The following is a 21,607-nucleotide window of genomic DNA, read 5'->3' as shown; positions in this document are numbered from 1 at the left end:
ATTTATTAGAAGAAACATCAAGGAGCTAAAATATAAATATAAAATATTTCAATTCTAACCACCGTGTCTCCTGGATAAGAGTACGAAACAACAGACTTTATGAGAGACGGTGCAACTTTAAAACAAAAAGAAACCTAAACCTATAAATGGAAAGTGATCAGACGTATAGCAAAAGAAGGGAAACGTCAACAATTTTGAAGAACACCAACCTCAAAAGAACACATCTTATAAATAGATTACTACTACATTTTCTCTAACTGCACAATGTGTGAAATCTTGGAAGAAGACAAAAACAGAACAAAGGATAAAAGTCAAATTTGGAGGTGGTTCGAACAGTTCGCTGGATATCTTTGATGTTCCTCTCAAGGAGAACACAGTGGAGTTTCTTTGGCACGATCCCTCTATATACAGTGGAACCTATAGTTGTGCCCTTTACTATAACAACTTACCTTAATCCATTTTATAGCATTTTTCTCTATTGCTGTCAATTCATTTATTCCAGTCTTGAATAATAATGTAAAGTAATATCAACTTGTAAGGGACTTGTATGTTATAATATTGGCTCATCCCATGTCGTCGATTTTTGACTCACATGGAATTAAGAAAGTAAGAGGACATGATTCTGTATGCTTGTCCAGTCATTTCTAATGATCTTGAAGAGGGGGACACTTTCCACCCGCGAATAAATTACGTATCTGGTGTCTTTGAAAATGACAGGGATGCGATTCTCTGCTGACACTTCCCACAACGATGTTGTAGGTTTACTTCATTGCTAGTAGTTTTCACTTCCTTTATTTATATGTTGCCATTCGAGCGCTCTTCTTTATCCATCATGGCCTGCATAATGAAGCTTTACAAATCTTTGAAGGGTGCGGCAATTAGCCATCAAGTCCTGTTGGCAATGACTTTCATTCAGTTTGGTTTTGCAGGGATGACCTTAATATCAAAGGCAGCGCTAAATGCTGGGATGAACCCTTTAGTGTTCAATGCCTATCGGCAAATGATTGCCACACTTGTGTTGGCACTCCTTGTTCTCTTGATGGAGAGGTTGGTGCTGTTCTTCTCATTTCTATCTTGATCATTTCATGTTGTTTTGCTTTCATGTTTGGCTTGACTTCAGGTAAAATGATTCCTACATGTTTTTCATTCACTGGCAAGCGGTAAAACAGGGTGGATGAACTAACACTCTCCATCACTTTATCCCTGTAGGAAGAAGAGCGGATCGGTGTCATTCAGCCTCTTCTGCAAGATTTTTGTGGCTGCTTTATTAGGGTTAGTTGATGTATCGACAGCTTTTTCAATATAGAACTGTTTGCTTACACTTTTAACTTTTGTTTGACAGGGTTAAACTACTTTCAAATTCCTAACTAAATGGTGTCTTTTGTTAATGAAACAATTTGTAATCATCTTCATGAGTGAAGCTAGATTAATTTTTATGTGTCTGACTGATGAAAACGTAGGCCAACATTGAGCTTGGATCTATACTACGTAGCGCTCCATTTAACCTCAGCAACATTTGCAGCTGCTATTCTCAATTCCATTCCAGTTGTCACATTTTTCTTAGCTATCATTATGGGGTAAGATGGATGATTTTTCTTTTGCTGAAGAAAAAAAAAAAGTGCCAAAGATAGTTTGCAAAATTATCTGAAAATTTGAAATGGTAGGTTGGAGGCTGTAGGTTGGAGATCATTCTATGGTGGACTAAAGATCCTTGGAATAGTCATAACTGTTGGAGGAGCCATGCTGCTTAGCTTCTACCGAAGACCTTCGACGAGACATCCTAACTCACCAAGTCCTGGCAGCAACGATGGAACATTCTTTGTTAATAAATTGGAGGGTAGAACGAGATTGATCTTAGGACCTGTTCTAATGTTCCTTTCTGCCATAGCTTGGTCAACATGGCTTGTCGTTCAATCAAAATTGCTGGAGCTTTATCCAGCCAGGTTACGCCTCTCCACTCTACAGTGTCTCATCGGTTCTGTGCAATCTACTATTATAGCTGCAGCCTTGGAGCGAGAACGTAACTCATGGAAGATAAGATGGGATATTCAACTTGCTTCCCTTGCGTATTGTGTAAGCCTCAGCTTTCCATACACTACTTACTGTCATTACCATCTCACCATCATTAATATTTATATCCTCCTTTTGCAGTTCATATTCAATTTATAACTTGCTTGAACGAATTGCAGGGTGTATTCGTAACTGGGGCTGCATATGGACTCCAAATTTGGTGTATAGAGAAGAAAGGGCCGTTTTACGTTTCCATGTTTTCTCCACTTGCATTGCTTTTAACTGCCATCTTCTCAGCAATTTTATGGGCTGAACGATTGAACTGGCAAAGGTTTGTTGCTTTCAAGGGAAAGATACAAATAGTAATAATAACCACAATTAAAGTTTTTCTATTGTGCAGCCTTCTTAGTTTGTATCTTATGTTTTTGGTGTTCTTTCCACAGTATATTGGGAGGCATTCTGATTGTTGGAGGTCTTTATGGTGTCCTGTGGGGAAGAAGCAAGGCTGAGAAACAAGAAATACATAATGGTGAATCTCCAGATATTGAAAAACACTGACTGTTTTCTGTGCTTGTGTGTTTCTCTCATATATAAAGTAGTGTAGCAAGTTATATCTAGTAAATTCCTACTCAGACTGACAATAAATTACCTTTTCTTAACCTCGAATGTCCTTTTTTTCCCGTTCTTCTTTTTGTCTGATAAAAATATTCAGCAGAATGACATTAATTATTCTATCGCAAAGATGGAAAGGAATTGGATGCTCTCAACTCAAGTCTTTATTAACCAACCTTTTTTTCCTCCAAAGGAATCACTATCGTTTATGAATGTTGTTTCCAGGTTGCCAAGGGTGATATTCACCACTGTAGAAATGCAGAGTTAAGAGCATCCAGTTCTAGCAAACATACACAATTTAGACCACATACATAAAAATTCCCTTGGTATTTTCTTACATAGACAAACTAACAACAGGCTGATGAAGAACCTTACAAAATATTTTGTGAATTTCATGTCAACTAACCATAACCAATCGACAAGGAGCCAATTGGGTACTTGAAGAATAAAGACATAAAGTTGCTCCATCTAGACATCAGAATTGAAGCACAAACAAGTTGATCTATTATTCCCAGGAAATGAGGTTTAATCTTGAACAGAACATGTTCGTGTCACAAAATACTCTTAATATATATATTTCAGATAGTGGCCATAGAATTACAGCAGAAAATGTGGATATGGAAAAGGCAAAAGCATCTTCAGAAATAGCTGGCTACTGGTTCTTTAAGCATGCTCTTTCAGTAATAGTGGGGCATCCTTCTTATCTAGCATGTTGCTACGCTGATTGTGAATTCCACTAGCTTAAGAAAGAGGTGTCATTCTTCCACACGAGACAGAGAATTTATTATAGAAGAAGTGGCTGAGATTGATCCTTTGTTACTATTTAAAGGGAAAAATGATGAACTGTTTTCTCTTCCATTGCAGTGGAAGCAATTCTTAACCATGCAAGCCTGTGCTCCATATGCAGCGATGTTACTAGTTCAATTCGCTTATGGAGGATCTAATATCCTCATGAAAATTGCTCTTGAGAAGGGACTCAATCAAATAGTATTTGTGGTTTACCGTCATGTCATTGCAGTGATTTTGTTGGGCCCTTTTGCTTATGTAATTGAAAGGTAAACAAGTAAGATTGTCGATGCATGTATTTGTGGGAAATTAAGTTTTTTGATGCCTTGATGTACTCTAAAGCATATAACATAAGTACTAACAGAATGGTTTAAGAGATCATGGATTCCTAAGGAGAATATGAGAAAATTTGTAATTTTTGGAATGTATTTGTAAAGCAGGAAGCAGCGCCCTTCGCTTTCATTGTCAGTGATCATAAAGATTTTTGTGCTTTCATCACTAGGAACTACCATCCATCTTAATGTTTACTATGCTGGTTTAGCATACACTTCTCCGACAGTTGCAAGCGCGTTGAGTAATGTTATCCCGAGCTTGACATTCATCATGGCAGTTTTACTCGGGTATGTATGTGCTCAACTGACCTTATAATGAATCAATTTTAAGTTCACCAGATCAAATTTATTGATTTGCTTCCATCTTACTCAGGATGGAGAAAGTGAAGACTGAAAGCCCTAGAGGATGGGCGAAAATGTTGGGCACGACTATTTGCATAAGTGGCTCTCTGGTTTTTACCTTCTGGAAAGGAGGATATCTGTTTAAAAGTTTTGAGAACAGAGCATTAATAAACATCTATAGCACCAAAGGTTCTGCTGGTGAATACATGCATGCTAAAGAAAACTGGATTAAAGGTTCTGCACTTATTCTTACCAGTCATGTTGCGTGGAGTGCATGGCTAATTCTCCAGGTAGTCATTCGTCTGTTTTATTTGAAGTGGATATGTTCATTAAGGTCTTGCTGATAATTCTCACCTGCTCTCTCAGGCTGTGGTTTACAAAGTCTATCCAGCTCGTTTATCGCTGAACACTTTGATTTGCTTCTTCGCATCAATCCAATCTTCTTTTCTTGCGCTGTTTTTTGCAAGAACTACTGCAATATGGAAGCTGGACTGGAATGTGCAGCTCCTGACCATTATATACTGTGTGAGGGTTTCTGAAATAACCATCTAACTTTGAGACTGCTAAATTGCTTGTTACTTATGTATATTATGTTTATAGGGAGTTGTGATCTCAGCATTAGGCTACTACCTGCAAACCTGGTGTATTAGTCACAAGGGGCCAGTTTTTGTAGCTATGTTTAGTCCACTACTAGTTGTCATTGTTGGACTATTCTCAGCATTTGCATTTGCGGAGAGACTTCATTTGGGCAGGTGAGCTTTTCAATTCTAAAGTTTCTCCACCCTTCCCGTTCATCAGTTAGTTACAGGTTGCCATTTCAAAACAATTCAAGCTGTCCATTCTTATTTATTCGTACCATTATTTGGCATTTCCCAGCTTGATTGGAACAGGTCTCATTGTAGTGGGTCTCTACTGTGTACTGTGGGGTAAAAGGCAAGACAATAGCGCTGCTCAGAAGCCTGATGAAGGAAGAGGCTTGGCTAATGGTAAAACAATGGAAATTTCCATAAATGACTACCCATTGACAAATCCTGACACAAGCGGAAGGAAGTGAAGTTTCAGACTTACCTAGACTAATTCAAATGCAAGACTGTCAGCAATTATCAAAGTGGCTTTTGAAGTCTCAGTGGTGTCTTGTATTTGAATAAACTTCACCAAACACACTTCTTTTCTACTCATCAACAAACAATGATAAATGGGATCTCTTGCTATTTGCTGACAAAGGATCCACCAAATACAATGACTAGTTAGTGGGAGTTAATGCCCTGAGGCATCGTCCATTTGCCTAGTAATAGTAACGTTGTGATGAATGGACTATTTCGTTTCAGTGTACTGGGTGGTATTCTTATTGATGGAGGTCTTTATGGTGTCCTGTGGGGGAGAAGCAAGGCTGAGAAACAAGAAATACATAATAGTGGATCTCCAGCAGAGAAATCTTCCGATATCGAAAAAGACTGTTTTCTGTGCATGTGTTTCTCTCATATATAAAGTGGTGTGGCATGTTATATCAAGTAAACTGCTTCTCTGACTGACAATGATTTTCTTTTTCTGTTCCTTTGCTGTCAAATTCTCTCTCAACCTCTAATATCAATTTTCCCCCCTTTTCCTTTCTATCTGATAAAAATATTCTGCAGCATTACATTGATCAATCCATTGCAAAGATAGAAGGAATTGGATGCTCTAAACTCAAGTCTTTATTAACCACCCTTTTGTTCCCACAAACGAATCATCATCGTTCACAAGTTTTGTTTTCCTAACAAGAATTGTAACAACACGGGATTTTTTTTCAGATATCACCGTAGAAATTTATAGTAAAGAGCATCCAATTCTAGAAACACACAATTTAGACCACATACATCCGAATTCCCCTTCTATTTTCTCACACAGACAAGCTAACATTAATAGGCTGATAAAGAACCTCACAAAATATTTTGTGAATTTCATGTCAAGTAACCATAACCAAACGACGAGGAGCTAGTTGGATACGTTGAAGAATAAAGACATAAAGGTGCTCCATGTAGACATCAGAGTTGAAGAATGAACAAGTTGAACTATTATTCCCAGGAAATGATCAGGTTTAATCTTGAACAGAACATGTTCGTGTCACAAAGTACTCTAATATATATATTTTCAGTTTGTGGCCATAGAATTACAGAAGAAATTGTGGATTTGGAAAAGGAAAAAGCATCTTCAGAGATAGCTGGCTTCTGGTTCGTAAAGCATGCTCTTTCAGTAATAGTGGGGCATCCTTCTTATCTAGCATGTTGCTACACTGATTGTGAATTCCACTAGCTTAAGAAAGAGGTGTCATTCTTCCACACGAGACAGAATTTATTATAGAAGAAGTGGTTGAGATTGATCCTTCGTTACTATTTAAAGGGGAAAATGATGAACTGTTTTCTCTTCCATTGCAGTGGAAGAAATTCATAACCATGCAAGCCTGTGCTCCTTATGCAGCGATGTTACTAGTTCAATTCGCTTATGGAGGATCTAATATCCTCATGAAAATTGCTCTTGAGAAGGGACTCAATCAAATAGTATTTGTCGTTTAACGTCATCTCATTGCGATGATTTTGTTAGGCCCTTTTGCTTATGTAATTGAAAGGTAAAGAAATATGATTGTGAATTCATGCATTTGTGCGAATTAAATTTTTTTGATGCCTTGTGTGCTTTTAAGCATATAACATATAAGTACACTTCTCCGACAGTTGCAAGCGCGTTGAGTAACGTTATCCCGAGTTTGACATTCATCATGGCAGTTTTACTCTGGTGTGTATGTGCTCAACTGACCTTATAATGAATCAATTTTATGTTCAACGGTTCAAACTTTATTGATTTGCTGCCATCCCATTCAGGATGGAGAAAGTGAAGACTGCAAGCCCTAGAGGACGGGCTAAAATGTTGGGCACGGCTATTTGCATAAGTGGCTCACTGTTTTTTACCTTCTGGAAAGGAGGATATCTGTTTAAAAGTTTTGAGAACAGAGCATTGATAAACATCTATAGCACCAAAGGTTCTGCTGGTGAGTACAGGCATGCTAAAGAAAACTGGATTAAAGGTTCTGCACTTATTCATTTTGCGTGGAGTGCATGGTTAATTCTCCAGGTAATCATTCATCTGTTTTATTTGAAGTAGATATTTTCATTAAGATTTTGCTGATAATTCTGACCTTCTCACTCAGGCTGTAGCTTACAAAGTATATCCAGCTAGTTTATCACTGAACACTTTGATTTGCTTCTTCGAATGCATCAATCCAATCTTCTTTTCTTGCGCTGTTTTTTGCAAGAAATCCTGCAATATGGAAGTTGGATTGGAATGTGCAGCTCCTGACCACTATATACTATGTAAGAGTTTCTGCAATAGCTATCTAACTTTGACACTGCTCAATTGCTTTTTACTGATGTATATTCTGTTACAGGAAGTTGTGAACTCAGCATTAGTCTACTACCCGCAAACCTGGTGTATTAGTCACAAGGGGCCAGTTTTTGCAGCTAATGTTTAGTCCACTGTAAGTTGTCATTGCTGGAATATTCTCAGCAATTGCTTTTGCGAAGAGACTTCATTTGGGCAGGTGAGCTATTAAACTCTAAGGTTTCTTATCTCTTCCTGTTCATTGGTTAGTTACAAGACAATAGTGCTGCTCGGAAGCCTGATGAGGGAAAAGGCTTAGCTAAAGGTAAAGCATTGGAAACTTCCATAAATGACTACCCGTTGACGAATCCTGACACAAGCGAAAGGAAGTGAAGATTCAGACTTACCTGGACCAATTCAAATGCAAGACTGTCAGCAATTATCAAAGTGGCTTTTGAAGTCCCAGTGGTGTCTTGTATTTGAATATACTTCACCAAACACACTTTTTTCCTACCCACAATAAAATAAAGTTTAAATGGAACGTCTTGCTTATTGCTGACAAAGGATCAACCAAAAACAATGACTAGTTAGTGGGAGTCAACGTCCTCCGGCACCAATATCCATTTACCTAGCAATAGTAAGGTTGTGATGAAAGAACTATTTAGTTTCAGTATTCTACTGCATGGCTTAGATTTTTGTTCTTTTCTGAACTGAACTATCAGTTCAGTTTAAAGTAACATCGCATTGCGTTGGCCATATCAAAAAAGCCATGCTATCACTTCTAAGAGTTCTTAATATCAATCACAAACAGGACTTCAAGTCATTCTTTACGTACTGAATTGGAATCACTTCAATCTTGGGGTAAGTTTTGCTACAGTAAGTTACCAAATTAAGGATTGCAGGGCTGAATCTGACTTGACTTGGGAACCCAACAAGAACAAAAACACCAGCAGGTCTTCAATTAAGACAGACATGTATGGATCAAAACGGTGATTCCCCGATACTGTGTTGATCATAAAGTCTAGTAATTTGGACGAGGCCTGCATAAAAGATATTAGACATCAAAGAAAAAAAAAAGGAAAGAAGGAAAGAGAAAGGAATATACTGTGTTGAATAGTGGGGCATCCTTTTAATTATTAAGCATGTTGCTGGAGAGATTGTGTCTTCCACTACCAAAAGAAAGATATGCCATCTTACACTTAAGTGATGAAGTGGTGGCATCAAAACTAGAGATTATTTTTTAGCCATTTCTTTTTATTTGTTATGAATTTTTTTTTTATATTCTGATTTTTAGGCTTAAATTTAGCTAGATATTTGTTTGACTTAGAATAAGTCTATGTAATTATGTAATCCCATAGATAAATTAGATTATGGATGTTATGATTCCTTTTCTTTATGATTAAGATCTTGTAATCTTTGATTTTGCCTATAAATAAAATTTGAGAGTTGGCAATAACCTCCATGTTCTTGTTCCGCTCCTAGTTCTTTGTTCTTTGATTAAGCTAAGTTCTTGAAATACCATTTGACAACATTTGGTAACTTCGATGTTCTTGTTCTACTCCTGGTTCTTTTGAAATACCATTTGACAACATTTGGTAACTTCGATGTTCTTGTTCTACTCCTGGTTCTTTGTTCCTTGATTAAGCTAAGTTCTCTTAATATCATTTAACAACCCACCTTTTATCTTTGAAGGGTTGTAAATGAAACACATAGATTAGTGAGGTTTGAAAATGAAAGCTTCAGGCTTTCCGGCAAAAACATCAATATTCACAAGGCAAGATTATGGTGTATGGGACTTTGATTTGTAGGAGAGAATGATAAGCAACTAACTCTACTAGAAAACAATTCCATAATTGCATAGATAAAGTTCTTTAATGAAGAAAAGGAAAAACAATACAAAGCTTTTACTTGTTTTCTTAATGTTGTGAGTGAAGAATTAGAATTATAGCTTGTCAAACTGCCAAATAGGCATGAGATAAGTTAAAAGTTAAATTTCATGGTGATGAGAAGTCCAAAAAAATACAAATCTTGAATCTTAGAAGACAATTTGAAGGTCTGAAGATGAAGAAAATCGAGATTGTCAAAGACTTCTCAAATCAAATTTCAAATATTGTGAATTAAGTAAGGCTACTGAGTGAAGATTTTCCTGATTCAAAAATATGAGAGAAGGTTCTGGTAAGTTACTAGAGAAATTTGAGCACAAAAATTGCTCTCTAGAAGACTAAAAACGATTTATCAGAAATGAGTCTTCAAGAGTTAGTAAATGCATTACAAGTAGTGGAGCAAAGGCAAACCTATCGACAAGAAGGCACAAGTGAAAGTGTCACGATCCGAATTCCGGATCCATGACTGGCACATAGGCAAGGTTCCCCTCCAAGATTCCATACCTATACAAACCCAAACTTATCCTAACTCAATCAGAGTTCAACGCAACATTAATAACAAAATCAACTTCATAATATAATTGAATTGTCTTAATACAAGAGTTCATATAAATTCAGAGTTTTGGAGCACTAACTAGACATAAAGGAAAGGTATAAAGTACAACCAAAGAGCAGGTTCTGAAGGTCCAACAAAAGTGACCTGCTATAAAGCTATAAGCCTGAAAAGGTAAATAATGAGATGGTGAGTTCAACAACTCAGTGAGTAGATAACATTCAATATACACACACGAGGTAATATAACAAGGATGAATATATATACAATTATGGCTCTAGGTTCTTATGGAAAGGTTTCTCAAATAGGCCATAACAAGAAGATCATATGGTAAAACTCGTCAGAAAATTAAAATGCAATGAGCATGAGGCTCCGTACTGTGGGATGATCAGTCCACACAGGTTGGTGACTCCCCCGACCAACTAGGGTTCAGATACGATGTGCACAAAGACTAACACTACCCTATTAGCATAGGTATTCTGACTGACATACCATAGATTCATAATCATAATCAAACAGACATATTCATGTCTCAAGGCTCAACTCATGACATCAATCAAATAAGGAGCTATCAATTCAGAAGTCAATTCAAAATATATATTGGTTCATATCAAGAATTCAGATTCAACAATTGATCATGCTTTATCATAACAAGGATAATAATCAACATATATATTATCAAGAAGCATGATCCAATTCATATTAACAAATCAAATATTTATAATATTTCTTATTCATATGGAAAATTATCCACTCACCTGACTCGAAAGCAAACAGAAGTCAAAAGCAGACACCGAAGAAAATCCTACTGACGTCCTGCCGGTAGAATATCAGGATTATCTGAATACAAAGGAGACATATTCAAGAATGACTCAAAAGAACATTTAACCTATTTAATACACTTATCTAAGGGTCTATTCCATAACCCTATATGTTTTTTAACTAACTAGTTATTTTTCCTAAAAACTCAACATTAACGGTTTTCCCGAAATCCAATCCATAATAAAACAAATAATAAAATTGGTAATAATTTACTAAATAACCCTCAATTATTCATTAAACCAATCTGCAAAAGCTAATATTATAGCTAGGGACTAATCTGAATTTATCATATTTTTAAGGGTCAAATGATAATTTTTGTCAAATTGGATGACTAAATTGAAAGTGTTAAAATTTCATAAATATACAGGAATTCTACCCATAATTCATCCTTTATTCTGTTCAGAATCTCGGAATAGGCTCCAGGGACCAATATGTAAATTTTCCAAAGTTTGGGGACTAAACTGTAATTCCACTAATTGAGGGATCAAATTGAATTTTCATCATCTTCAACCTCCAACCCAGAATTTCAACAGAAAACCCACTGTTCTTTCCTTATTTCTAACACAAATTCACCATTCAAACAAAATCATAACTCAAAATCATCATAATCTTCCATAATCAACTAAATAATCAATTACCCACAACAATCAACCCCATAACATTCAATTTAATTCATCAATTAAACCCAAAACACAAATTTTCAAAACCCTAACATTCATCAAAAATGAAATTAAAGTTCAATTAACATACATTTATACATTTAACAACCTAAATCTTACCTTTAAACTTATTTCTTCAACTCATTTCTATTTCCCTTCTAATTTCTCTTTTTTCTCTTCTTCTTCTTCTTTCTCCCTTCTCTCTCACGGTTTGCTCTCTCAAAATATTCAGATCTCTTCTTTCTATTTATATTTATCATCTTTTTATTCAATTACTACTATACCCCTCATTCATTTATTCCTACATCTAAGCCTTCAAGGGCTCTATAGCCTTTTCCTATGTCTTTATATTCAAAACATTACAGAAAAAGCTCTTGTTGCAGTTTTAAAAGAAAAGAGTCAGGCTAAGAACTCTTACAGAAAAAATCAATAAGGAAAAAGAAAAAAGAAGGGAGAGGTTGGTAATCTAATAATTGGCAACAAAGTAACAACACTAAAGGTAAAGAATGAAGAATTTCCTTACACGGGGCTTGACTTATTTCGTAATGATGAGGGTATTTCCTTTGGACTAACAATGGAAGGGGGAGGGCTCCGTAGCTTCTGATTCATTAATTTCTTGGTACTTGACTGTGGAGGTGGTGACTTTTGGGGGTTTTTATTGCATCTGTTTATGTTTCATCCATGGTCTGAGTTTGTGGGGATCCCATGTTAAATATGTTGCTTCTCAAGGCTTTGCTGATGTTGTTTCCGTGTTTGTTATAGGAGTAAGAGGAGCCTTCACTCTCCCTTATTGTCCTTTTACTTTTTATTTTCCTTTAACTTGTACCTTTTTTGTGGTTAGTCTCTTGATAACCATTTAATTAAATCCTCGATCATTATCCAAAATGTGGATGGTATATCTTTCAATTGAATGTCAAGTCTGCATTTTTAAATGGTTTTTTAAATGAAAAAATATATGTTGAACAACTTTATGATTTTGAAAAAAAAAATGCAGCAAATAAGGTATATTTGCTAAAAAATACTTTATATGGACTTAAACAAGCTTTAAAGGGCTGGTATAACAGATTACATAGTCACCTTTTAAGCTCAGGCTTTGAAAGGAGTATGAATGAAGTAACTTTGTATGTGAAGCATATTGGTAAAAACAAACTAATTGTGTTGGTATATATAGATGATTTGTTGATCACATGCGATAAGGAGCAACTTGTAGAAGAATTTAAAGCCAACATAAATGATAAGTTTGAGATAAATGAACTTTGTTTGATAATATATTTTTTAGACATGGAGGTATCTCTCAGTCTATATATAATTATTTTTTTATGTCAAAAGAGGTTCTCTTTAAAGTTATTAAATAAGTTTGATATCAAAAAATTACAAACCAGGTAGTACTTCTATGGTACCAGGAGAGAAGTTTAAAAAGGAGAGAATGGAGCTCCAAAAATAGATAGTAAAACCTAAAAAAGTTTAGTTGACAGCTCGTTATATTTTACTGCTACGCATCCAAATATTATGTGTTTGCTGTCTTTCTAGGTTCAGGCAAAGTCAAAGCCAAACTCATTTTGTGGAAGCTAAGAGGGTTCTAATATATCTAAAAGGGACTGGAGAGTTTGGATAAAAGTATATATTAACGAAATGGCTTAAGATCGACTTCATGATGGACTCGTAGTAGATATCGGGAGAGTTGAGAAAACTTGTTATCATCGTTGGAATGAGTTTGAAATGCAGGAAACAGCGCTTCGCTTTCATTGTAAGTGATCACAGAGATTTTTGTTCTTTCATTACTTGGAGTTGGAGTTATTGATGCCGACAAAGATAACACAAGAAAAAACGCAAGCACAACTGACCACAGAAAGACTTTAATTCAAAATTTACTCTAACAGTATGGCTTTCTAAGAGATTTATAATTTTTCTTAAATAAACCTAAAAACAGACTTAAACAAACTAGAGAATTCAAGAATAATAAAGAAAAATAGCAAAACTAGCCTGAACAATCCCTCCGACCCCTTATAGAACTTGATTTTTGGAACCTCCTAATCAAATTTGAGCACAATTCAACATTTAGATTGAAAATTATGAATCTTTTTATTAGACCGATTATTTTAAGCAACTCAGACCTCTTCCTAAACTTAGTTCTATCCTATCGATTCATAAATATCTCTATACAACTATCCATTTAGCCCAGGTGAGGCAGATCCATGACTAACTGATCAGAACCACCTGCATCATTTACCATCTATCTTTACTATGCTGGTTTAGCGCACATCTTCGGGAGTTGCAAGTGCGTTAAGTAATGTCACCCCAAATTTCACTTTCATCATGGAAGTTTTACTCGGGTACGTGCCTAAATGAGCTCATAATGAATAACTTCAGCTAAATTTTTACCATTTCACTGATTTGCATGCTGCTCTCTTATTGAGGATGGAGAAAGTGAAGAGTACAAGTCCTAAAATGTTCTGAAAAACAATTGTTAACACACTCTCAAACACCTATTCTAACATGAAATATTGCAGGTAGTGCATCACTAATTCTCCAGGTAATCAATCATCTGTTATATATGAAGTGGATATGTTCATTAGGGCCTTGCTAATAATAATGCTGTCCAACTTACTCAGGTTGTGGTTTACAAAGTCTATCCAACTCGTTTCTTCGTGTCAATCTAATATATAGGTTTTGTCAGCTAATAATAATGTTAAAATGGTAGAAGCTGCTCACATCAGAAGTTATGTCCTTGGTTATGCAGGTACAGCAGCAACCATCATATATAGGTTTTGTCTTCACCTTCAACGTTCTCATGCCACTTTCTAATCGAAGTCATTCAAGTCGATTTGCGTGTAATCATGTGATATTTGGCGGTAACAGTACTCAGAAGCATCAAAAGAGAAACGAGGAAGGACACCTCAAAAATACATAAACTGCTATTTCTTTTATTGGATAGAGCGCCACACTTAATCAAACAGTAGGTAACAAATATTGTTATTGCTGCGGTACAATATTTCTGGATATAAATGATTCATTCGCGAAATTCTGGATCATTATTTCAACAACAGCAAGGATAGGATCAAACCCAAATATATTTCATAGAAGAAAACCCCCTGGCATCCAACATGCATATTATGACCGTATGCATGAAATGAGGAGATTTCCCTGGTTGCCTCCATGCTATCACTTCAAGGAGTTCTCAATATCAATCACAAAACGGTACTTCACGTCGTTCTTTACCATCCTCTCAAGAGCTTCATTTATATACTGAATTGGAATTACTTCGATCCCGGGGTAAATTTTATTAGCAGCACAGAAGTCCAACATCTCTTGGATCACTCTTGTACCACCTGTTATGCTACCAGCTACAGTTTTCATACCTGCCAGTGTGGTAGGTTAAGCAATCAATTCCGCTTGCAATTTCTTATATCAACGGAAGACTATCAGAAAGTTCGGCTAGAAAAAAACTAACTAAATTTGCTAGAGGAAGTTACCGATATTGAGGCTCGCAGGACTGAATTTGACTTCACTTGGGAACCCAACAAGAACAAAAACACCAGCAGTCTTCAAAAGCAAGTATGGATCAAATGGGTGATCGCCGGATGCTGTGTCGATTATGAAGTCTAGTGATTTGTACAAGGCCTGCATAAAAGATATCAGATATCAAAAAAGGAAATCAACAAGAGGCAAATAGGGAGCAAACATGATTATTAATATATCACTTATGTCATTAGATAAAAACATGCTTCCCAGAAATTCTTGTGACTTCACCTTCATCTGTGCTTGATCGGATGTAATCACGAAATTGTCTGCGCCGAGCACACTCAGGGCTTCCTCCTTTTTAGATACGCTTGTGCTTAAAACAGTTACTTTCAAGCCAAAAGCCTTGCCAAACTTCACTGCCATGTGACCCAGACCACCGAGCCCAATCACTCCAAGAGATTTACCAGGTTGGTTCATCTTATGTCGCATCATGGGGTTGTACACAGTGATTCCAGCACAAAGCAGAGGTGCTGCAGAGGCCAAAGGATAACCATCAGGTATCCGAAAGCAGTACCTGTAAATTCAACACAAACGATGGAGTGAAAGCTGGCTCAATTTTCGAAACATCAGATTAATAGGTCAACAGTATCATATTAACTCTAGAAGCCTTAGCATTGATTTTTCTTTTGTTTTTTTTTTTTAATGTTAGATCGTTGCACTAAGAACATGCATTATATTACTATTTGATACTGAAGATGGCTAGGCTCTGAAATACGGCAAATCATTGGAATTTCATGGTGACAAAGCAACAGCAAAGTCAACTTATTTCTCATGGATAGTTCATCTCTAAATTTCTTGATGTATAACAAAATAAACAGAAAATATAAGAACAAAGACAGAAATTACAAAAGTATTTACCTTTCATGGACAACGATGTAGCTAGAATATCCACCCTTTGTAATCGAACCATCAGCATCAATGCCATTAAAAGTGAAAACTGATCCTTTTTCACAACTAACTTCTTCCTTGTCATTGCAATGCTCACATTCTCTGCAAGAATTAACGTAAGTGCCTACTCCAACATGGTCACCAACCTTGAAGTTGCTGACACTGGATCCAACTTCCTTTACAATTCCAGCAATCTCATGTCTGTAAGCGAATAAACATAACTACTTAAGTTTAATAAAACTATAAAATTAGTTTCATCATCAAAGTTAGTGATATTATTCAATTAGACCACATACCCGGGCACCAATGGATAGCGCGAATCTCCATGCTTGTTCTTACTCCAGATAACATCAGCATAGCAAACTCCACAGTGCGTTATTTTTAGCGAAACATCATCTTTTCCAAGAGCCCTGGATAGAATTTCCCAGATTACCTTTAGCCAACGGTTACAAAAGAAAAAAAGAAGAAGAAAGAAATGCAGACGTACAACCAATTCATTCTTGGTAACAACATCAAACAGCTCGTGACTTTGATTGTTATTTTCAACAAACAATACAGAATCTATTGAAGAAAGCAAACATTTTGTCACCAGTTCTTCTAGCTTATACATGACAAAACCTCCATGAATTAATCGAAAAACTCTTATTCGAAATCTTAGGCTGTAAATCGCAACGGCTGGTATAAACATTGCATGTAAAAAACGGAAGTCAACTTTCAAGGGAAAACCTAAAGCATACCTGCGACTAAACTTGTAAGGAGAAAGGACTCCAGAAGGGTCTCCCGCTGCCCACGCAAGACAGTCATCTTTAACACCCTCAGAGCTCATTGCCAAGTAGAATTAACTAAATCACCATAAAAGCCATGGCACATCAGTTTCCCAAGGTATGGAAAACAAGAAAAAGATATGGTAACAGTAATAAATAAAATAATAATCTTCAAACATCATCACCGTCTAGGGACATAACTAATAAATTGCACAGTAAATTGAAAAAAAAAAAAGAAAGATTGAAATGCTTTTGAATGGAACTTGCCTCTAGATTTGATTGTAACTAATGTTTGAAGACATACAGCAACATATGAATCTAAGATGGGATTGAAATGTAATTCTAAGCAAGATTTAGATAAAAGGGCAATCAAAGTGAACGCCATAAATAACAAATTCGCAGAGAAATACTAGATATCAAATTGAAAGAGATTCTGTTATTACTGCAAAGATGTAGTGCTGTGAAGCAGTTGAGAAGCAAGAGTGGTAAATTGATTGTGTTCTGTTTGTCCGTACGAAAAATAAGCGTTGAAGTGCGACTCTTAAATAAGCTAAGGTTCTGCCAGGTCTTACCAAAGCATGGTCGTCAGCTAAGATCTTACCAAAGCATGTTCGTCAGCTAAGATATTATTAAAAGATGGAACCATTCTCGTTAAATGGCGAGTACGACATGACATGGTCACCAGCCTTGAAATTGGGGATGTTGTTCAGTTCCTCCATGTCAGCGTCCAAATAACATCCTTCCTCCAATAACCCTGAACAGAATTTTTAAGGATTACCTGAGAGAAGATATTTGGGAATTCAAGAAGAGAAACAAAATATTATTTTTTTTGTCAGAGTCGCAGGGGGTTAGGCCCAAGCACGAAGCTGGCCCTGTTAATAATGTTGAAGCCCAGGTTTCTTACGTAACGAGGATCGCACATCGGTTCTTTAGAAAACTAAAGGCATGGTTTATCCACGAAGAGAAAGGGATGCAGAAGTCTTCCTTCGGGGACATCAGATAAAATTGCAACGGAAGATTAGCATCAGCAGGGATGACACGCAAATCAAGTAACACTATAAACTAGATTGATTTCACAAGCTATACTGCAAGTTGAATTAAAAAAAAAAAACTTAAAAAAATATTTATATGTTTCTGACATTTTCCTAATAAAACAAATTTTTAATCATTTGAAATTAACTCAATGTTATCTTATTAATTTGATAGGTCCAAAAACAATTTATATAACCAGTAAAAATATAATTTGATTAAAAAAAATTAAAATCAACATCTTTTTATTTAATATTGAGACGATAATATATTAAATTGGCGCATGTTAACTTGAGTTAACCTGAAAAATTCACAACCTACATTAGACTACGATAACCTCATATAAGGTAAATTAAAAAAATTATGAAGTTCAATTCTCAATCAACTCAATGTTAAAGGACGAAACTAGAAAAAAAATCAATTAGAAAAGGAATAAAACAAACGACCTGAGTAAACTCGAGTTAATCTGTCAAAGTCAGACCTGAGTTATGAGACAATGATAGAAACATATAAAGAAATCCCAAAAAACAACTTGAGACAACCCCAATTAACCTATCAAACATGTAAGTCATGAGACTAGGATAACCCTATATATAGCAAATTAAAACAAATTATGATTTACAATTTCTAATTAACCCATTATTGAAGGGTGAAATTGAAGAAAAAAATTATTTGCAAAAAGAGAATAAAACAACCCAAGTCAACTTGAATTAACCTGCAAAACTCATGATCCGGGTTATGAGATCAGGACAAACTATAAAAAGTAAACTAAAATAAACCATGAAGCCTAATTAGTAACCAACCTAATATTAAAAAATAAAATTGAAAAAAAAATATCATTTAAAAAAGGAAAACAAACCAAACAAAACAAGTTAACCCATCAAATTGATCATGAAACTGAGATAATTATAAAAAAATAAAAAAAACAAATTACAACAAATCATAAAGCTAATAACTCTTTGCATGTAATAAAACATAATCATGTGATACTTGGAAGTAACAGTACACAGAAGCATCAAAAGAGAGACAAGGAAGGACACTCCAAAATTACATAAACTGCTCTTTCTTTTATTGGATAGAGTGCTACATTTGATCAAACTATATATCAAAAATATTGTTATTTCTGGATATAAATGATTCATTCGCGAAATTCTGGATCATTATTTCAACAACACCAAGGATAGGATCAAACCCAAATATATTTCATAGAAGAAAACCCCCTGGCATCCAACATGCATATTATGACTGTATGCATGAAATGAGGAGATTTCCCTGGTTGCCTCCATGCTATCACTTCAAGGAGTTCTCAATATCAATCACAAACCGGTACTTCACGTCGTTCTTTACCATCCTCTCAAGAGCTTCATTTATATACTGAATTGGAATTACTTCGATCCCGGGGTAAATTTTATTAGCAGCACAGAAGTCCAACATCTCTTGGATCACTCTTGTACCACCTGTTATGCTACCAGCTACAGTTTTCATACCTGCCAGTGTGGTAGGTTAAGCAATCAATTCCGCTTGCAATTTCTTATATCAACGGAAGACTATAAGAAAGTTCAGCTAGAAAAAAACTAAGAACTAAATTTGCTAGAGGAAGTTACCGATATTGAGGCTCGCAGGACTGAATTTGACTTCACTTGGGAACCCAACAAGAACAAAAACACCAGCAGTCTTCAAAAGAGACAAGTATGGATCAAATGGGTGATCGCCGGATGCTGTGTCGATTATGAAGTCTAGTGATTTGTACAAGGCCTGCATAAAAGATATCAGATATCAAAAAAGGAAAACAACAAGAGGAAAATAGGGAGCAAACATGATTGTTAATATATCACTTATGTCATTAGATAAAAACATGCTTCCCAGAAATTCTTGTGACTTCACCTTCATCTGCGCTTGATCGGATGTAATCACGAAATTGTCTGCGCCGAGCACACTCAGGGCTTCCTCCTTTTTAGATACGCTTGTGCTTAAAACAGTTACTTTCAATCCAAAAGCCTTGCCAAACTTCACTGCCATGTGACCCAGACCACCGAGCCCAATCACTCCAAGAGATTTACCTGGTTGGTTCATCTTATGTCGCATCATGGGGTTGTACACAGTGATTCCAGCACAAAGCAGAGGTGCTGCAGAGGCCAAAGGATAACCATCAGGTATCCGAAAGCAGTACCTGTAGATTCGACACAAACGATGCAGTGAAAGCTGGCTCAGTTTTCGAAACAGCAGATTAATAGGTCAACAGTATCATATTAACTCTAGAAGCCTTAGCATTGATTGTTCTTTTTTCTTTTTCTTTTTTGATGTTAGATCCTTGCACTAAGAACATGCATTATGTTACTATTTGATACTGAAGAGATGGCTAGGCTCTGAAATACAGCAAATCATTGGAATTTCATGGTGACAAAGCAACAGCAAAGTCAACTTATTTCTCATGGATAGTTCATCTCTAAATTTCTTGATGTATAACAAAATAAACAGAAAATATAAGAACAAAGACAGAAATTACAAAAGTATTTACCTTTCATGGACAACGATGTAGCTAGAATATCCACCCTTTGTAATCGAGCCATCAGCATCAATGCCATTAAAAGTGAAAACCGATCCTTTTTCACAACTAACTTCTTCCTTGTCATTGCAATGCTCACATTCTCTGCAAGAATTAACATAAGTGCCTACTCCAACATGGTCACCAACCTTGAAGTTGCTGACACTGGAACCAACTTCCTTTACAATTCCAGCAATCTCATGTCTGTAAGCGAATAAACATAACTACTTAAGTTCAATAAAACCATAAAATTAGTTTCATCATCAAAGTTAGTGATATTATTCAATTAGGCCACATACCCAGGCACCAATGGATAGCGCGAATCTCCATGCTTGTTCTTACTCCAGATAACATCAGCATAGCAAACTCCACAGTGCGTTATTTTTAGCGAAACATCATCTTTTCCAAGAGCCCTGGATAGAATTTCCCAGATTACCTTTAGCCAACGGTTAAAAAGGCAAGAAGAATTGTGGAAGTACAGCCATTTCATTCTGGGTTACAGTTAACAACATCAAAGAGCTCGTGTATTTGACTGTTATTCTCAACAAACAATAGAGTCTTTTGAATTAAGCAAAAAAAAATTCACCAGTTCTTCTAGCTTATACATGACAAAACATCCATAAATAAATCAAAAAACTCTTATTCGAAACTTAAGCTGTAAATTGCAACCGCTGGTATAAACATTGCATATAAAAAACGGAACTCAACTTTCAAGGGAAAACCTAAAGCATACCTGCGACTAAACTTGTAAGGAGATAAGACTCCAGAGGGGTCTCTCGCTGCCCACGCAAGACAGTCATCTTTAACACCCTCGGAGCTCATTGCTAAGTAGTATTAACTAAATCACCATAAAAGCCAAGGCACATCACTTTCTCAAAGTATGCAATAAAAAGAAAATGGTATACATAAATCGTCTAACACAGTAGACATCATAACCTCAGTAGCATATAGAGGCACTCATAAATTATACAATAAATTAAAAAAAAAAAAAAAGGATTGAAAAGCTTAGGATGGAACTAGCGTATAGATTTGATTGTAACTAATGCTTATACACAGACAGCAACTTATGAATCTGAGATGGGATTGTAAGTTAATTCTTAGCAAAATTTAGATAAAAGGGCAATCAAATTTAGTGCCATAAACAACAAATTCACAGAGAAATACTAAATATCAAATTGAAAGAGATTTTGTTATTACCCGTAAAAGTCCAAAGATGTAGTAGTGCTGTTAAGTAGTTGAGAAGGAAGAGAAGGGAGAGTGGCAGAGTGATTGTGTTCTGTTTGTTTGTACGAGAGAAAAGTCTTGAAGGACGACTTTGGCTGATGAGTTAGGGCTCTTAAGTTAGCAAATCCAGGTGACGGGGGCTGCTAAGGTTCAGCCACGTGACCAAAGCATGACGTTATTACATAATAATATAATTCATATCATATAATATCTCATCTTACCATAGCAAAAAATATTAATTTAATATATTTTTTTAATGCAACTAGATTAAATAAATCTACTTGT

The 21,607-nt window shown here is 35.8% G+C and overlaps 4 protein-coding genes across 10 annotated transcripts; 2 read left to right on the top strand and 2 right to left on the bottom strand.

The window, feature by feature from the left end:
* Window positions 1–207: 207 nt before the first annotated feature.
* On the top strand, window positions 208–5,598 carry LOC7455015 (uncharacterized). The gene is made up of 14 exons (XM_002317616.4): window positions 208–1,047; window positions 1,210–1,272; window positions 1,461–1,577; window positions 1,665–2,073; window positions 2,190–2,341; window positions 2,454–2,562; window positions 2,848–2,899; window positions 3,205–3,302; window positions 3,487–3,677; window positions 3,849–4,028; window positions 4,114–4,372; window positions 4,449–4,607; window positions 4,683–4,834; window positions 4,959–5,598. Exons 1-14 carry the CDS (start codon window positions 800–802, stop codon window positions 5,134–5,136), a joined length of 2,367 nt encoding a protein of 788 aa, XP_002317652.3. The 5' UTR covers window positions 208–799; the 3' UTR covers window positions 5,137–5,598.
* A 145-nt stretch (window positions 5,599–5,743) lies between these two features.
* Window positions 5,744–8,263, top strand: LOC127904040 (protein WALLS ARE THIN 1-like). 3 transcript variants are annotated; one of them, XM_052445525.1, is made up of 5 exons: window positions 5,744–6,687; window positions 6,791–6,851; window positions 6,938–7,187; window positions 7,264–7,426; window positions 7,501–8,263. In XM_052445525.1, coding segments are annotated over exons 2-5 (432 nt in total). In that variant the 5' UTR covers window positions 5,744–6,687; window positions 6,791–6,834; the 3' UTR covers window positions 7,503–8,263. The 3 variants fall into 3 exon arrangements, with proteins under 3 accessions (XP_052301485.1, XP_052301484.1, XP_052301483.1); XM_052445524.1 differs by having other exon boundaries at window positions 7,264–8,263; XM_052445523.1 differs by lacking the exon at window positions 6,791–6,851 and having other exon boundaries at window positions 7,264–8,263.
* Window positions 8,264–14,254: 5,991 nt separating this feature from the next.
* Window positions 14,255–21,437, bottom strand: LOC18103450 (probable cinnamyl alcohol dehydrogenase 1). 5 transcript variants are annotated; one of them, XM_024581259.2, is made up of 7 exons: window positions 21,296–21,437; window positions 16,498–16,602; window positions 16,057–16,170; window positions 15,731–15,961; window positions 15,101–15,386; window positions 14,824–14,971; window positions 14,255–14,709 (listed from the first exon to the last, which is right to left on the bottom strand). In XM_024581259.2, the coding sequence occupies exons 2-7, from the start codon at window positions 16,584–16,586 to the stop codon at window positions 14,513–14,515; spliced, it is 1,065 nt and encodes a 354-aa protein (XP_024437027.1). In that variant the 5' UTR covers window positions 16,587–16,602; window positions 21,296–21,437; the 3' UTR covers window positions 14,255–14,512. The 5 variants fall into 5 exon arrangements, with proteins under 5 accessions (XP_024437027.1, XP_024437025.1, XP_052301482.1 ...); XM_024581257.2 differs by lacking the exon at window positions 21,296–21,437 and adding an exon at window positions 16,792–17,319; XM_052445522.1 differs by lacking the exon at window positions 21,296–21,437 and adding an exon at window positions 17,097–17,319.
* Window positions 18,601–21,445, bottom strand: LOC18103449 (probable cinnamyl alcohol dehydrogenase 1). The gene is made up of 7 exons (XM_006377811.3): window positions 21,296–21,445; window positions 20,832–20,936; window positions 20,398–20,511; window positions 20,072–20,302; window positions 19,438–19,723; window positions 19,158–19,308; window positions 18,601–19,040 (listed from the first exon to the last, which is right to left on the bottom strand). The coding sequence occupies exons 2-7, from the start codon at window positions 20,918–20,920 to the stop codon at window positions 18,844–18,846; spliced, it is 1,068 nt and encodes a 355-aa protein (XP_006377873.3). The 5' UTR covers window positions 20,921–20,936; window positions 21,296–21,445; the 3' UTR covers window positions 18,601–18,843.
* Between the last annotated feature and the right edge of the window lie 162 nt (window positions 21,446–21,607).

Source organism: Populus trichocarpa, chromosome 11 (genome assembly GCF_000002775.5).
Source record: "Populus trichocarpa isolate Nisqually-1 chromosome 11, P.trichocarpa_v4.1, whole genome shotgun sequence".
NCBI lineage: Eukaryota > Viridiplantae > Streptophyta > Magnoliopsida > Malpighiales > Salicaceae > Populus > Populus trichocarpa.
This window is presented reverse-complemented; position numbering and strand designations above follow the sequence as displayed.